At 37.0% G+C, this 15,945-nt stretch overlaps 1 protein-coding gene across 3 annotated transcripts in view; it reads left to right on the forward strand.

Moving 5' to 3' along the window:
* Window positions 1-821: 821 nt before the first annotated feature.
* The window catches only part of LOC141909388 (mediator of RNA polymerase II transcription subunit 24-like), a 123,700-nt gene continuing 108,576 nt past the window's right edge, over window positions 822-15,945 (forward strand). For all 3 annotated transcript variants that reach the window (XM_074799842.1, XM_074799843.1, XM_074799844.1), the window contains exons 1-2: window positions 822-899; window positions 14,487-14,705. In XM_074799842.1, the coding sequence (XP_074655943.1) occupies window positions 14,522-14,705 (184 nt within the window). In that variant the 5' untranslated portion in view covers window positions 822-899; window positions 14,487-14,521. The remainder of the gene's footprint in view (window positions 900-14,486; window positions 14,706-15,945) is intronic.

Below are 15,945 nucleotides of genomic sequence, written 5' to 3' on the forward strand. Positions count from 1 at the left end.
TTCAAGAAGTTTAAATTGGTCAGTGGTGGTCAGTGATGGTCAATTTATTAATTTTCAATGGCGAATCCTTTCTAGTTTGACACCATAACGCGGTATATCGTTTTCATATTCGAGAAGTTTGAATTGGTCATTGGTGGTCAGTGATGGTCAGTGATGAATTTGCAATGACGATTCCTTAGTAGTTTGAAAACAAACATTACATGATAAATTTCCAAAATTCGATGTCAAGTGTTCAGACTCGGGGATATCTCAATTGGTCAGTTACTGACCATCATGGTATCACCATTGTGGTCTATAGCTCAAATGAAACATGTGGAACCGACGAAGAGGCCCAAAAGCGTTAAGTCATTTCCTGGAGTGACGTGATCCAAAAATGCCCTAACTGGAAAAGGCAGTCTCTCAATTGGATGAAACCAAATTGGACAGGACAATTAAAATTTGGGAAGGTCACAGGAAGTGGTCTTTCTACGAAGCCCACGCGGTGAGCGTATTATTTGAAATCTTTTTTTTTAACCACCATGTACCACGAAGTAATAAGCATCGTTGCAAGCACTTGAAACAGCCATTAACCACTTGAAACTGTCAGATCAAACATCATACCGCGTCCCCGCAAAGAGGGGTGGTTCAGCAAACCGGAGTTTTCATTGGCCTCTCTTGACTACCCCGCCAGTACGGGTAGCCGAGCAAACCGGAAAACTCATAATGGTTAACGGCAAAATACATAAGAATATTGGGACTCGAAACCGCTAGCATTGGAATCAACGTTTCATGTAAGAATTCTACATTTGTCCCGTGAGAGGACCCATGTCCCGTCACAGGCCCGGGTCCTCTCCACGGGACGCTGCAGTTAAACTCATATGTGCAGAATTGTAGCTCATCAACTGAAGTGTTTTATCGCGGTGAGTTTTATAAATGTCTGAGTTGACTACCGGTGGTGTGTGCAGGCACAGGGGTTTGGCGATGGGCTTGGATTTTATTTCCGGGCTGTTGATAATCTCGCGAGAATGGTGCTAAATATGAACTGCGAATAAATTCAAAATATCACGGAAACACAGGGGCTCGTTACGATAGCTGGGGGTCCAAAATCAAAGATTTGACCCAGTATCCTAGGTACCACCTATAAAAAAAGAAAAGGGAGCTAACATTTTGACATACTAGAATTGACCTTCTCATTTCAATCGCTCATAACTTCGTAACCCATCGACCGATTCGCTCGAAATTGGTTTCGCTTCATTCCTAAGAGGTTACTTTTTCGTTTGAGACCTTCCGCGACAAAATCGGATGAGAGACACTCGAGAAATCACAACTCAAATCCGAAAAAACGAGTCAAAATAGCCAAAGCCGGAATTACTAGGACGTCTCGGAGTAGTCGATTCCCGACGAAAAACGATGAGTTGATGCGGTTCCCGGACGTTAATCTTCACATATCATACATCGCTGGAAAGCTTATGAACTGACCTTATTGAAAAATGCGTTTATTTGATAATCCGTTCCGAAACCGGCGACAAGCGAGGTGATAATACGCACCGAACCGATAGATACGCACTTTAAGCGTCACTGAACCGCCATTGAGGGTGTGACGTCACGGGCTCTGAGGACTGATAAATTCGCGATACATGATTGGTCGACTGAATATGTCAATTATCTAGCGTTGCATGCTGGGATTTCTCATGACGTCATGCAGTTAATGGCGGCCGGAATACACTTGGAAATCGTATTTATCACATCAATCTGGATTATCAGCTCGCCAGTCGCGGGTATCGGAACGGATTATCAAATAAACGCGTCTTTCAATAAGGTCAGTTCATAAGCTTTCCAGCGATGTATGATATGTGAAGATTAACGTCCGGGAACCGCGTCAAATCATCGTTTTTCGTCGGAAATTGAGCACTTCAAGCCGTCCTAGTAATTCCGGCTTTGGATATTTTGACCCGTTTTTTCGGATTTGAGTCGTTATTTCTCGGGCGTCTCCAGTCCGATTTCATCGGGGAAGGTCTCAAACGAAAAAGTCACCTCTTGGGAATGAAACGAATCTAATTTCGTGTAAATCGGTCGATCGGTCACGAAGTTATGAGGGGTTGAAATGAGAAGGTCAATTCTTGTATGTCAAAATGTTAGCTCCCTTTTCTTTTTTTATAGGTGGTACCTAGGATACTGGGTCAAATCTTTGATTTTGGACCCCCAGCTATCGTAACGAGCCCCTGTGCACGGAAATACCTTGTGTTTATATTGTTTATTTATCCGCTATAAAGTTCTGATAAACAATTGGTCGTTAAGGATCATTATCAGACGGTCGTCACGCTTTACTATATAAAATCACAAGGGATGAAACGCAGTTCAAGTTGTGCCAGCCAGAAAGTTGGGACAGTCACGTGACTTAACGCTTCTTATTTGACTGAACGCGAACCTGAAGCATATAAGATGGAAACTATGATACGAAAAATGTTTGAGAATAACTTACATTCAAATGCATTTTTTTACTATGAATTATATATTTCATCATAATTTATTCTTTATAAGTTATTTATTTCATATGAATCATAATCTGACAATTGATATCGGTCTGTGAATATGTTAACTTTTCGTGTTGAAGTTTTAAATGCGATGACATCATTAGAATGTCACGTGACTGTCCCAACTTTCTGGCTGAAAATTTAAGTACAGCGGAGGCCTGGCGTTTCATCCCTTGTGATTTTGTATAGTAAAGCGTGACGACCGTCTGATAATGATTCTTAACAACCAATTGTTTATCGAAACTTTATAGCGGATAAATAAACAATATAAACACAAGGTATTTCCGTGATATTTTGAATTTATTCGCAGTTCATATTTAGCGCCATTCTCGCGAGATTATCAACAACCCGGAAATAATATCCAAGCCCATCGCCAAACCCCTGTGTGTGCAGGGTACGAATTTCAGAATTTGTCATCCACGCAAGTTACTTTCAGAATAGTCTGAATACCTAACACCGCCACCGGCAGTCGTAGTCTAATTAATTAGTACATAGACAGTAGTCTGAATCAGAATACCAGTCGTTGTTGGTTCCGTACAACGTCTGACGCTACAGTATAGAGGTTAACTCCTGTTAATTGCAATGCAACAACTGATTTTAGTGTCAAATCAAACCTTCGTTCTAAAATAAATAAATTAGTTACCTTGTTGACTTTGAAAACGTGTTTTATAATAAATTTTTTGATGGTTTAAATCGCGAACCGGGGAATTTATTGATTTGATTTGAATTGAAATGATTGCCACTATCTGGATTTCCAATACGGACTAAATGAATAAAGTGTGAAAATTCAATATGTCTCTCTAAAATTACTCTAAATGTTATTTTTTGTTGATAAAACGCATAAATTTTGGTCAATTTTAACCTTAATAATTTGAAACAAGAATAATATCTGCATTGGCACCAAGTTTAAGTTCGAATCCGTAATTTACACTCCCATCATGCACCACGAAAAGCATCCTCCCTCTGCAGGGACTCGAACCTGATGGCATCGCTACACTCAGCCACGGCACGTACCCCTGCACCAGTAGACCGGGTGCGCAGGTACATGCGCAGCGAAAACTGGCGGCACCAATCAGATTGCTCGTTGTATAATCGTTGAGGCAAATTTCAAGGAAGAACTATAAATGGGAAACCCGGGCTAAAAATAAAACGGGATTTCTGATTGGCTAAAAATCACATCATCTGAACTGCGCATGTATCTGCGCACACGGTCGATTATGGCAGGGTTTCATGTCGTGGCAATCTCGATGCCATCAGGTTCGAATCCCTGCCCGGGGAGGATGCGCGAAAAGCCGCCATATTTGTTATGTTGCTTCACTTCAACTGTTTTTTGAGGCGACTAGTCAAAAGTTTTGAGCTACTAGGATCGTCAAAAGCTACTTAGGATTACAAATTTATGCACAAACAATAGTTAACTTCCATCTGATTACAGAAAAGTCAGTTTGAGGTAAGTTGATGGTGTTTTAAAGGGTGAAATAGACGCTCAAAGCCTCGTCCCTCGAAATGAGGGACGAAAATTAACCTTATATGAGCACTTTCGCCCTAGACGTTGTTTCAGGAACAACGGCTAGGTATTAGACTAAGTAAGTACCTAGCCGTTGTTCCTCCTAGCTAGGGAGCCGTAACAACAACTGGTATTCAGACCACGGCAGTCGTTGTTACCGCCACCGGCACCACAGGGGCTCGTATCAGAGTTGTAGGAAATGCGAAAAACGATAATACGACGTAAAATCGAAAAATTCGCGTTTGCAAAGCTGGAATATCGTATGGATCAACGAAACAACCGCAATATTTAGAAAATAAAGAATGTTTTGCGCATTTGAAGCCCTCGGTCATCAAAATCGGTGAAGGATTTCGCGTCGAACTCAACGTTTGAAATTTTGAAATCGACGAAAACCGGTGTCATAGCATTTTCGGTCCAGGCGATTTCGGTCCGAATTTCACGTTCAAAGACATATTTTTCACGAACTATTCATTGAAAGTTAACGGGACTAATTTCGTTATATGAGCACTTTCGCCCTAGACGTTGTTTCAGGAACAACGGCTAGGTACTAGACTAACGCTAAAGTAGCATAGAGGTTACTCCTGTTTATTGCAATGCAACAACTGATTTTGGAGTGTCAAATCAAACCTTTGTACTCAAATAAATTAGTTAGTTACATTGTTGACTTTGAAAACGTGTTTTATAATAATATTTTTGATGATTTAAATCGCAAACCGGAGATTTATTGATTTGATTTGAATTGAATTGATTGCCACAATCGGGATTTCCATTACGGACTAAATTAATAAAATAAATTAATAAAAAGTGAAAATTCAATAGGCCTATGTCTCTCTAAAAATTTCACTAAATGTTATTTTTGTTGATAAAACGCATAAATTTTGGTCAATTTTAACCCATGGTTCCTACAGCCCCTCAAATCCCTCAAAAACCCCTCAAATTCCAAAATCCATTTTTGAGGGTACAAAATCCCTCAAATTCTGAGTTTTAGCCTATGGCCCCTCAAAATCCCCTCAAATTCTGACAATTGTATCTCTCAGAGAATTTTGTATCACCTATTTCTAAAGTACCTTTCTTTAAACATTCTTTCTATGTACTGTAGGCTCCTACATCATGAATTGTGAGACAGAGTGAATTATGCATTGTGTTGTTTGATGATATCACAGCAGTTTTTCGAACAAAATTATTGAACAAAAATAAGTCATTTCGGATTCTTAATATTTAATTAATTTTATTGACATTGGTTGACGTCTATGACGTCATGCCAATGCTAGTAAAATGGATCGAAAATAGTAGTACGAAAAAATAGCGCCGACTCTTCTCATTTTCATAGTAACTTCAAATTGTCACTCCGTTCACGTAAAACATTAGAAACAGCTGAAAATTACTTTAAAAAAATGTTTCAATTATTCCCCACAACAAAGCGTCGCCAGATTTCTGATTTAATGGTCCAAAAAGTTATTCGATCGCATTTTTCTCGTTCATTATCTGGTTGATGAGAGCGGGTTAAACAATCGCTTAGCGATATGTCCGCATTGACATTGGCAGTAAAGAATGGGGAACAGCCTCTTCTGAATAGAAAAACATAAAATTATGTACCTCCGGTTTATAAATATCATAGTGTTTGGATATCACTGTTATTCCAACTATCAGTATCCATGGGATTATTTGGGATTAATTATCAGCGTCAGAATACGTATTTCTAGAGCAGTGGAACGGCAGCCTACTCGTGACTGAAACCTGTATGTGATCGTGCGGGAACGCCTTTACTAAAGTTAAAACCATTTCATGATGACACGAAACATCAAACGGTAAACGGTAGGCTACCACCATGATACGATATCACCAATAAAGATAGATCATTTTATTCAATTTTACCAGAGTTGTTTATTGGAGGAAAATATCATTGTTAAGTACGCCGCGAACAATCATGTTGTATCATCAATCAGTTGACTGACATTGTGAAATTCGATTCGGCTATATTCTAATATAAGTTGTCACTTAAGACGCCCTAGCCGCCTGCTGCGCACTGATAAGGCGGTGGAAACCCTCTTACGCACTCTGCAGTGATTCGCTTTGTAATGCGCGCCGGGAAAAAAATACCTTTTATTATCTTTTCCATGCGTTAAACAACAGTGATTGAATTAACGCGTTGTTTGTCGTAAATTGCAATATTGCGATGGTTATTTGCCGCTGCTGTAGTTTTTTGGAATTGAATCGAGCGGCCTCGGTAGCTCAGTGAGATAAGGCGTGATGCTGTTGAATCCACTATCAATGCTGAGTGACAAGTGGGTTCAAGTCCTGCTGGCTGCGAACAGTGTGCGGGCAACACTTCGAAGGCCGTACCATCGTGAGGTTAAATGAACAATCCAATAGGAATAGCTTGGGAAACCAAGATCCAAACGACGTACGTAAAGCCAAACAAACAAAAAGACAAACAAACAATCATCAGCCGGCCTCAGTGACACCAACGCCGGCATCGCTCTCTGCGACGTTTTGCATGCGCACATACATCAGAGCTTTGAGCTCTAAGATCAGAGGGTCTTGCAATTGCATTCAGAAAAATCGTTCTGTTTTTAGCCCACTTGGGACTTTAGTCCCAGGGGCTATTGCGTTCACTTTTCGTCAGTCGTCCGTCCGTAGACGGAATCCAGTTATTTTGGGAAGTTTTGAAGACGCTTCAAGGTAATGTCTTGATATTTGGTTTATACATGTATCTACCCTAGACACATCTTCAGCCCAAAAACTGGCCCTATCAGAATCAAGATGGCCGACTGGCAGCCATTGTTGTTCGCCAAAATCAGCACTTTTTACACATTTTCGAAGTTTACGAGGGAAATTTTGAAGACGATATGATCAATTACCTTGATCTTTCGAATATATTTGAATCTACCAAGGGCCCATCAGCATAAGAAAAATTGGGTCCATCTGACTCAAGATGGCCGTCGTATGACCTTTTTAGTGCCCAAAAATGTCAATTTTGGCCAGAATTCTAGGTCCTGTAGCTTCCTACTGGTTTGCCATTTCTCATTGCAATTTGTGATGGGTATTCTTTGTAAAGGGATGTTTTATACCTGAGATAGCCATCTTGGTGTCATTAGTACTCATTCGTAGGTGGGAAAAAGTTTTTCGACATTATATTGTTACCTAAGCATATTTTGTTACAACATTGAATTAGAAAGTTGTAGCGTATAACGTGTTCTATGATTGGGGTGAGTTTCAAGTTCATTGTTTTTTGTATATGGCCACCAGGGGGCGTTGAATAATACAATATCTTAGTATTTCTATATTATATTTGTACCAATACATATTTTGTTACCGCAATCAATTGCAAAGTTGTAGCTCATGACATCATCTATGATTGTGGTGAGTTTTAAGGAAATTAGTTATTCTATATGGTCACAAAGGTCTATTTATCATAAATAGACCTTAAAGTCTGTGGTCCTCCCAATCAACATCGTCATAGAAGATTTGCCGGCAGATGTAAAACATTATAACCACTTAATTCCACAGTATAATCTACCAATGCTTCAAGGCCCATGGGCCTCTTGTTATCAATTTATTTTTTTAATCAACAACTTCTAAATCATGATGCCCGTCTTCATTTTTCCCATGGTGAATTATTTTAAATCCTTCTAAATCTTTTAATTCCTCTGTACTCAATGAAACCCATTTATCAGGTAAAAATACTTTAAATTCTCGCGTTGTACTAACATTACAGTAACTTAAATTTGCTGATACTTTCTCTCCATATTTAGTTTTTATCTTTTCTAATTTCAATATTTTGTGTTCAGTTTCTTTTGTAACATAAACTAACTTTTTTATTTCAAATTGTTTTTTTGCTGGTTATTTTTCTGTTATTTATTGTTGCTAAGAATACCTTTCTATCTCCCATTTAGGCCTATTAGAAAAAAAAATTACTTGTTGTGATGAATGGTGTGTTGACCTTACGACCTCTGATCTGAACCCCTAATATTCCAATTACTGACGCCTTGATCAATTACCTTGATCTTTCGTATATATTTGAACCTTCCCAGGGCCCATCAGCATAAGAAAAATTGGGTCGATCGGACTCAAGATGGTCGTCCTATGACCTTAAGTGCCCAAAAATGTCAATTTTGGTCCGAATTCTAGGTACTGTAGCTTCCTACTGGTTTGCAATTTGTGATGGGTATTCTTTGGAAAGGGATGTTTTATACCTGCGACAGGTATTTTTGATCAGCCAATTATGAAGCAATTGGCGGCCATCTTGGTGTCATCAGTACTCATTCGTTGGTAGGAAAAGTTTTTCCACATTAAATGGATACTTAAGCATATTGTGTCACCATATTCAATTGGAAAGTTGTAGCCCATCACGTGTTCTATGATTTTGGTGAGTTTCAAGGTCATTGGTTTTTGTATGTGGCCACCAGGGGGCGTTGAATAATACAATAACTTAGTATTTCTATATTATATTTTTACCTATGCATATTTTGTTACCACAATTTACAAGTTACCAAATTTACTCATTTATATGATACATGCTTTCCATTTATCAAACGCAAGAACGCAAAAACCAATAAGTCTAAACCCTGGTTAACCACGGGCTTGTTAAACTCTATTAAATATAAAAATCACTTATATAGGAAAACACTTTATAATTCAGATATTGCTTTTAAATCCCGTTATTTAGAATATAAGTGATTATTATCACGTTTATTAAAAACTGTTGAAAAAGGATACTATGATACTCAGTTATTTGGTGTAAAGAATAATATGAAAGCTACGTGGAAAATCTTAAAATCAGTTATTGGAAGTAACGCCGTCAAAGAACAATTACCAGCTTCCTTTAAGCTAAACAACGTAACTGTCAGTAGTAGTTTAAACATTGCAAATGATTTCAATACTTTTTTTGTTAATGTCGGACATCGTTTAGCAAATATGATCCCCGAGTCTGAAAAACATTTCAGTTTTTATTTAAATCGTCCTAATAATGAAAACTTCTTTTTCTTCCCAACAAACTCGCTAGAAATTGATGAAATAGTAAATAAATTCTCTGGAAATAAAGGTATTGGCATTGACGGGATCTCTGAAAATAGTTATTGATGAAGAATTATTGAAAAAGAATAAGAGTTATTGAAAAAGAATTATTGATGTTATTAAATATCCACATATATTCAACAATAGCCTTCAATCTGGAGTGGTCCCTGCTGAACTCAAAATTGCTCGGGTGTGCCCTCTGTATAAAAAAGGTGAATGCGATTCCTTTGACAATTATCGACCCATATCTATTTTACCATGTTTTTCTACTAAGATACTAGAAAAACTCGTTCATAAACGTTTAGTCGCTTTTTGTGATAAATTCGAAATTATTGATCATAACCAATTTGTATTTAGGAAAAATTACTCAACATCAATGGCATTAACTCGTATATCTGATGAAATAGCAGCCAATATTGACGAAAGAAAAACAACGATTGAAATATTTTTGGATTTGTCTAAAGCTTTCGACACAGTAAATCACCGTATTCTTTTGGATAAACTTAATCATTATGGTATTAAAGGCACATCACTTAATTGGTTTCAAAATTACTTAGAAGGTCGCAAACAAATAGTCCAGATTAAAGATACCAATTCTACCGCTTTAGATATTGATATTGGAGTACCACAGGGCTCCATTTTAGGTCCATTACTATTTATACTATACATAAACGACTGTACTCGTGCATCTGATATCCTAAAGTTAATTTTATTTGCTGATGACACGAATGCTTTCTATAGTGATCATCTCGTTGACTGCCTGATAAAAATGATCAATACTGAACTTTCGAAACTAGTTGTTTGGTTTTGTGCCAACAAGTTATCAATTAATATTAGTAAAACTTATTATATTATATTTAGTAAAACTTTTGTTGGTAATACAAAGATTTATATCGATGATCGTGAAATTGAACGTGTCCACACATAGATGAAAAACTGTCATGGGAGGATCACATAAAATCTGTATGTAAAAAAGTGTCACGTTATGTTGGCGTTCTTCATCGTGTTAAACACAAGTTGTCGTCCAATTCTTTACGTACCTTGTATTTATCCTTAATAGACCCATATCTTCAATATTGTAACATTTTTTGGGGAAGAACTTCTGATTATAAATTGCATCCATTAACAATTCTACAAAAACGTGCTGTCCGTGTGGTCAGCAAATCCCATTATTTAGAACACACTGATCCAATTTTTGCTCGGTTAAATATACTTAAAATTAAGAATATTAACAAACTCCAACTAGCTATTTTTGTACATAAATTCGTCAATTCAAAATTGCCTAGGACCTTTCACAACTATTGGAACTTCAACTATCAAATTCATAGTAAACCTAGGCGTAATAGATTTAGAATTAGATTGCCTTATTTTAGAACTGTAACTAGAAAATCTTCTGTCAAAATATCCGGTCCCTGGAATACTCTATCTCAATCAATTCAAACTATTCAAAGCGAACCTGCCTTTGAGCGTACCTACATTAAATCATTATTCAACACTTTGTAAATTTTCATTCTATACAAACCTATGTTAATGTGTAATATGTGAAATTTTTTTTCTTTTCGCCTGTTAATTACTTGTGTGCATGATGTGTGAGTGTGATGAATGTGGTGTGGATGCTTCTGGGTGATACGGCTCTCCTTGTAGCCCCATTATCCTGTTACATTTTTCTTTGTCTTATCATACTTATTATATCGTTCAATAATGTGACATCGTAATGAAAATAAATTTCAATTTCAATTCATTGCAAAGTTGTAGCTCTTGACATCTTCCATGATTTTGGTGAGTTTTAAGGAAATAAGTTATTCTATATGGTCACCAGGGGGCGTTGCATAGTAGAATAACTTAGTATTTCCTAATTAGATTGGTACCTAGGCATATTTTGTTACCGTGATCAATTGTAGTTCAAAGTTGTAGTTCATGACATGTACTACGATTGTGGTGAGTTTTAAGGTCATTTGGTTTTGCATATGGTCACCAGGGGGCGTTGAATAATAGAATAACTAAGTTTTTCCATATTAAATTGGTTACGAGGCATATTTTGTTATCACAATCAATTTCAAAATCATAGCTGCTGACATGTTCTATGATTGTGGTGGGTTTCAAGGTCATTGGTTTTTGTATATGGTCACTAGGGGGCATTATGTATTGAAATTGTTAGATTGTTGAGCATTTGAAACCACTTCCCAAGTGGGCATGGTGTCCCTGGACCCCTAGTTTATATGGTCACCAGGGGGCGTTGAATTTTGAAATTGTAAAATTGTTGAGCATTTGAAACTCCTTCCCAAGTGGACATGGTGTCTCTGGACCCCTAAGTTATACATACAACCGAAATTCGTTACCTATCCCATTCGCAAAATTATGGCGACATTTATGGGGACCTCTTCTTCACTCTAGATAGGCCTACTACTTTTGTGGTCCGGCCCTACGCTACTAACGTAATTGTGGTCTGATGCCTGACTAGTACCCAAAATAAAGAATAGCGTTGTTTTTTGTACCGTTTTAGAAAGGCTAAGGACACTAGTTATACAATGCAAAATTATAGCTCTTGGCCAATTACACATCAAAATACATTCTAATGCACACTTCACGCCTAGGCCTATGGGACAAAATCCAAGTTTCTGATCAATTTTATCAAACTCAAGCATTCATTACAAAATACGAATAAAGCAATACTTCTATTCAGATGATTTTAATGTTTGCCGTCACCACTAGGTGTGCTAGTGTTCGGTCACCTAGGCCAAAGGCGAAATGAGAAGAAAATTGTCCGAAATCGACAGTTTGAGTAAAACTCACGAAATGAACGAACTATAAACCATAAAGAGCCACTCGGCACTGAAGATTGAAGTATTTTATAATTTTTCAGTAGGCCTACATGAAGGTACTGTTATATGCCATTGATTCCTCAAAAATTACTTTAGATGAGATGAATCAGCAATGCAATAACAAGACAATAAATTGCTGTTAGGCCTACAGGCCATAGATGGCAGCCCTATATGGTCATTATTATCAGATATTTTTGGAAACTACCTACCATTATAATCTTGAAGATATAAAGGAGTTAATCATGTAAGTTAGATAAACAATAAATGATACCAATAAAACGAGAAAATAACAGAATTATGACTATAAAACTGTAGATGTTGAGATTCTATCACGAAGCTGCGGCAAGCGAGTATACGTGTTGCCATTTTCATCACCGAATTGGCTGAAGCCTTTACATTTGTGAATTTTTTGTGATGGAAGCTCAATTCGAATACAACCTACTGCGTTCACATGCCTTAGACCGGGACGAATTTTACGCTCCAAGCATAATTGTCACCAGTACTAGAAAAATATCTACTCAGCCTTTTCGGTTGCCATGCTATGCATATTTTGTAGCCACCATCGATAGCAAAGTTGTAGCTCTTTACATATTCTATGATTGTGGTACATTTCAAGGTCATTGGGTTTTTGGTGCACCTTTGTCAGTGATATGATGTTGGCATTGAGCCAATTCATGTAAAATCGCGGTACATTTTTTTATGTGAGCATTTGTGTCATTGGTTCTCGGCTTAAACGAGGTATAATCGATGCGATTGAAGACATGGCGAACCGCCGTCGATGACATGGTCAACTGAGTTAAAATTCTACGAAAAACTCTTGGCTGGAAAATTCTTAGCTCTCGCGTATAAAATTACAATTACCTCGATTGGGGGGTGTTGTCTCTACGAGTGATTGTGATTGGCTGTTTTTGGCATATACGGGGAATTCAGGCGCTACTAAAAATATTATGGGAAAGCCATAGAATGGCGAACGTTTCATTGGACTATGTGCCGTATACGTGCGAATTTCAAATGCTCAAATTTCAAATATTGTATCATTTTAATACCCGTTGATTGATTTGATTGACATTGAAGTGTAAGCGAACATTCACTTACACAAGGCCTCCACGTGCGCGCGGAAATCATTAGATTGCACTGTTGCACACTGTGTGACACACAAACACGCGTGTACAGTATACACTACTATAGTGATTCTGTAACGCTGCTTGCTGGTGCGTTTGACATTTCATCAGCAGAAGAGCGCTGTGTTTTCTGTTTGATAGAATTTGTAATAAATTGTAATTTCTTTTGACCTGAAAATACTAAGCAGCAAACTATAGCTATAAGTCGAGGTCTAAATATTGTAGTGGTAATTTCCAGGATTTAAAACGATCTAATACGCCTATTTCTTACTGCACCGGTATTTTAGCTTCCGCGGCCATACATTCAGCCACCCTCTGATATGTGACATCATATGAATTTTATTTGAATATTTTTTGATATTATGAGAAATATTTCTTGAAAATATAAAATAGTTTCCATGCCGCGCCTACCTGTACCCTACGAAATTTTGGATGTGGATCGTAAACAAATGTATATCTTGGGTCTTATTTGCCTACAAAATAATCCTTTAAGACCGATAAAATACAATATAAACTTGTAGAACTTTGAAGTCACGAATAAAAAAGATTTTTCAAGCAATGCCCTTACCCCTAACAACCTCTAGCTTTCAAGGTAAACCATACTTTGTCCATGGGCAATTTATTTTATATTGTCACTAGGTAGCGTTGAAAATTGAAACTGTTGGAATGTTGAGCATTTGAAACCACTTCCCAAGTGGTTGGCACAGTGTCCCTGGACCCCTAGTTTAATATGGTCTCTAGGAGGCCTTGACAAGTGGAATGACTTTTAATTTTAATAACTTCTGTAATTTCATATTGTGTTCATACCTCTAGGCATCTTCCCTGTTGTATGATTAGTTCTCTAAGTTGTTGAGTAGTTCTCTAAGATTGGCAAATAACAGGGCTCTACAATTCAATAAATATTGTTAATTATAAAAAAACTTCTTTGTAGAGAAAATTAATCATCATATCATCATATCAACATTTAGTTATAGAGATATGCTAGGTTATTTTGGGGGTGAAAGCTTGACCCCTCGTTTCTAGGTCACCCCAGACTCCCTGTTAAAAAAATTGGGCATCAATGTCTTAGAGCTTCTGGCGGCCTGGTTGATATTTGATATTACTACTGTCATAACTGTCATTTCAGTTCTGGTATTTCTCTCTGACATTTGTTCCCAAACCCACCGTGGTGATTTTGGTTCTGTTATAATAACTGTGTTGGTAGCAAGTGGGTATTTTACATATGCACCAGCGGGTGTAAATTTTCTGATTATTGAGTAGGCCCTATTTTAAACTGCTTTCTAAGTAGCCATGGTTTTTATGTTATCTTATCAAAAATTTTGCGGCCAAGGTATTTGAGTATGAACCAGACCAATGACAATTTGCTTTGCTGGCTCATATAATATCCTCTTTGGTTGTCTGGTGTTTTTAATTTCAATTTATTCATCATTTAGTATGCATATAAGTAATGCTAGCAAAATGTGATTTATGTGAAATTTGATGATTATTTTACTTATCTTTTATTCTTTAGTTGAGTGACCTAATACACGCTGTCTTGTTGCATACATGTATGAGCAAATGGTAACCACAGAAATGTTGAAGGCAGGACCGGTGAACATCGAAGAGAAAAAGAAGAGCATTCGATACCTATTGCTGCAGGCATGGCGTGAACGATGGAATGATATTCAATGGAGTAGCAATCTCAAAAAAATTATCAAAAACCAAAATGGAGATCAAGTTTTCCTTGCTAGTAAGTCAATTAGAGATAACTCGGTCGTCATAGGACGATTCTCCCTGTGTTGTACAGGATACTTACACTAAATTTTCAACTGAAAGCACTAGACATCCTTTAGTCTCAGTGTATTTTTGTACTTTGGTACTTAGGGGTGTTGTCTTTCATGAGACACAAAAATATTCCGATATCCGATATTCCAGACAAAATTTCATTGTTTGAAAAAAGTGTTGTACTGTACAGAGACGAATTTCTATCTTTCTATCTATCTTCAGTTTTGATAGATATGAAGATAATTATACTTGTTACCTTGGCTTCAGAGCTATTCTGTCATTTGCAATGTAACTCTGACCAATTCAATGATGATACTCATTTTGTTGTATAGGACAGTGTATTGTACAGGACAAAATTTCAATCATCAGAAAATTCACTTGTTTCAATTTGTGTTAAGTGGTAAAAATGCTATAAATTACCTTTAGGCCTACCGTATTTTCCGAAAGTGAAAGTCGAGTTTTTGAGACCAAAAAGTAGTAGTCCAAAAACTTGGGTCGACTTATACACCGGATACAAATTTCAGATCGTTTGAAAGTATATTTTTCAGCGATATTCCGACCGATATTCCTCAATCATCGATGAGGGGAGACCGCTAGAGTGATGTCACGTCAATTCTATGTCAACATCAATTCAAGTCATCGTTTATTGAACAAAGTTATGAAAAATATTTTTGATGATTTATTTTCAATTTTGATGATTACGATTTTGATATTATATCAATAAATTTATAATTATTTTGTTTAAATCATTTTGAATAACGTATGGAAATAACGTAATTGTAACATCTATTCCAGCACCAATTCAAGTCAATGTTTATTGAACAAAGTTACGGAAACTGTAACGGGCGATTTGAATGTATGTTCTAATATTATCTTTACTACCAGTGTGCAAAATAATGTTGAATAAAAGTGAAATTTTCTTTCAGTCATGATTCGCCTGTAATCCCCGGAAATGCACTGTCTGTGATTAAACAATGCCATTGAAACTACAGAATAAATGCATAAAGCGCAAGATTTAGATAAAGACACTTTAATCTCGTAAATTACAATAATTACAATAATTAGTAGACTGTTTAGTGCACAGGGTCATATACAGAATAATACAGAAATAGACACAATAGCGCAGTTTATATTGACACGGCACAGAACAATGAATTGTATATTGGTACATGGCGCAGTATATTAAAACCCTTCGAATTCTTCAT

Source organism: Tubulanus polymorphus, chromosome 7 (genome assembly GCF_964204645.1).
Source record: "Tubulanus polymorphus chromosome 7, tnTubPoly1.2, whole genome shotgun sequence".
NCBI classification, from domain to species: domain Eukaryota; kingdom Metazoa; phylum Nemertea; class Palaeonemertea; order Tubulaniformes; family Tubulanidae; genus Tubulanus; species Tubulanus polymorphus.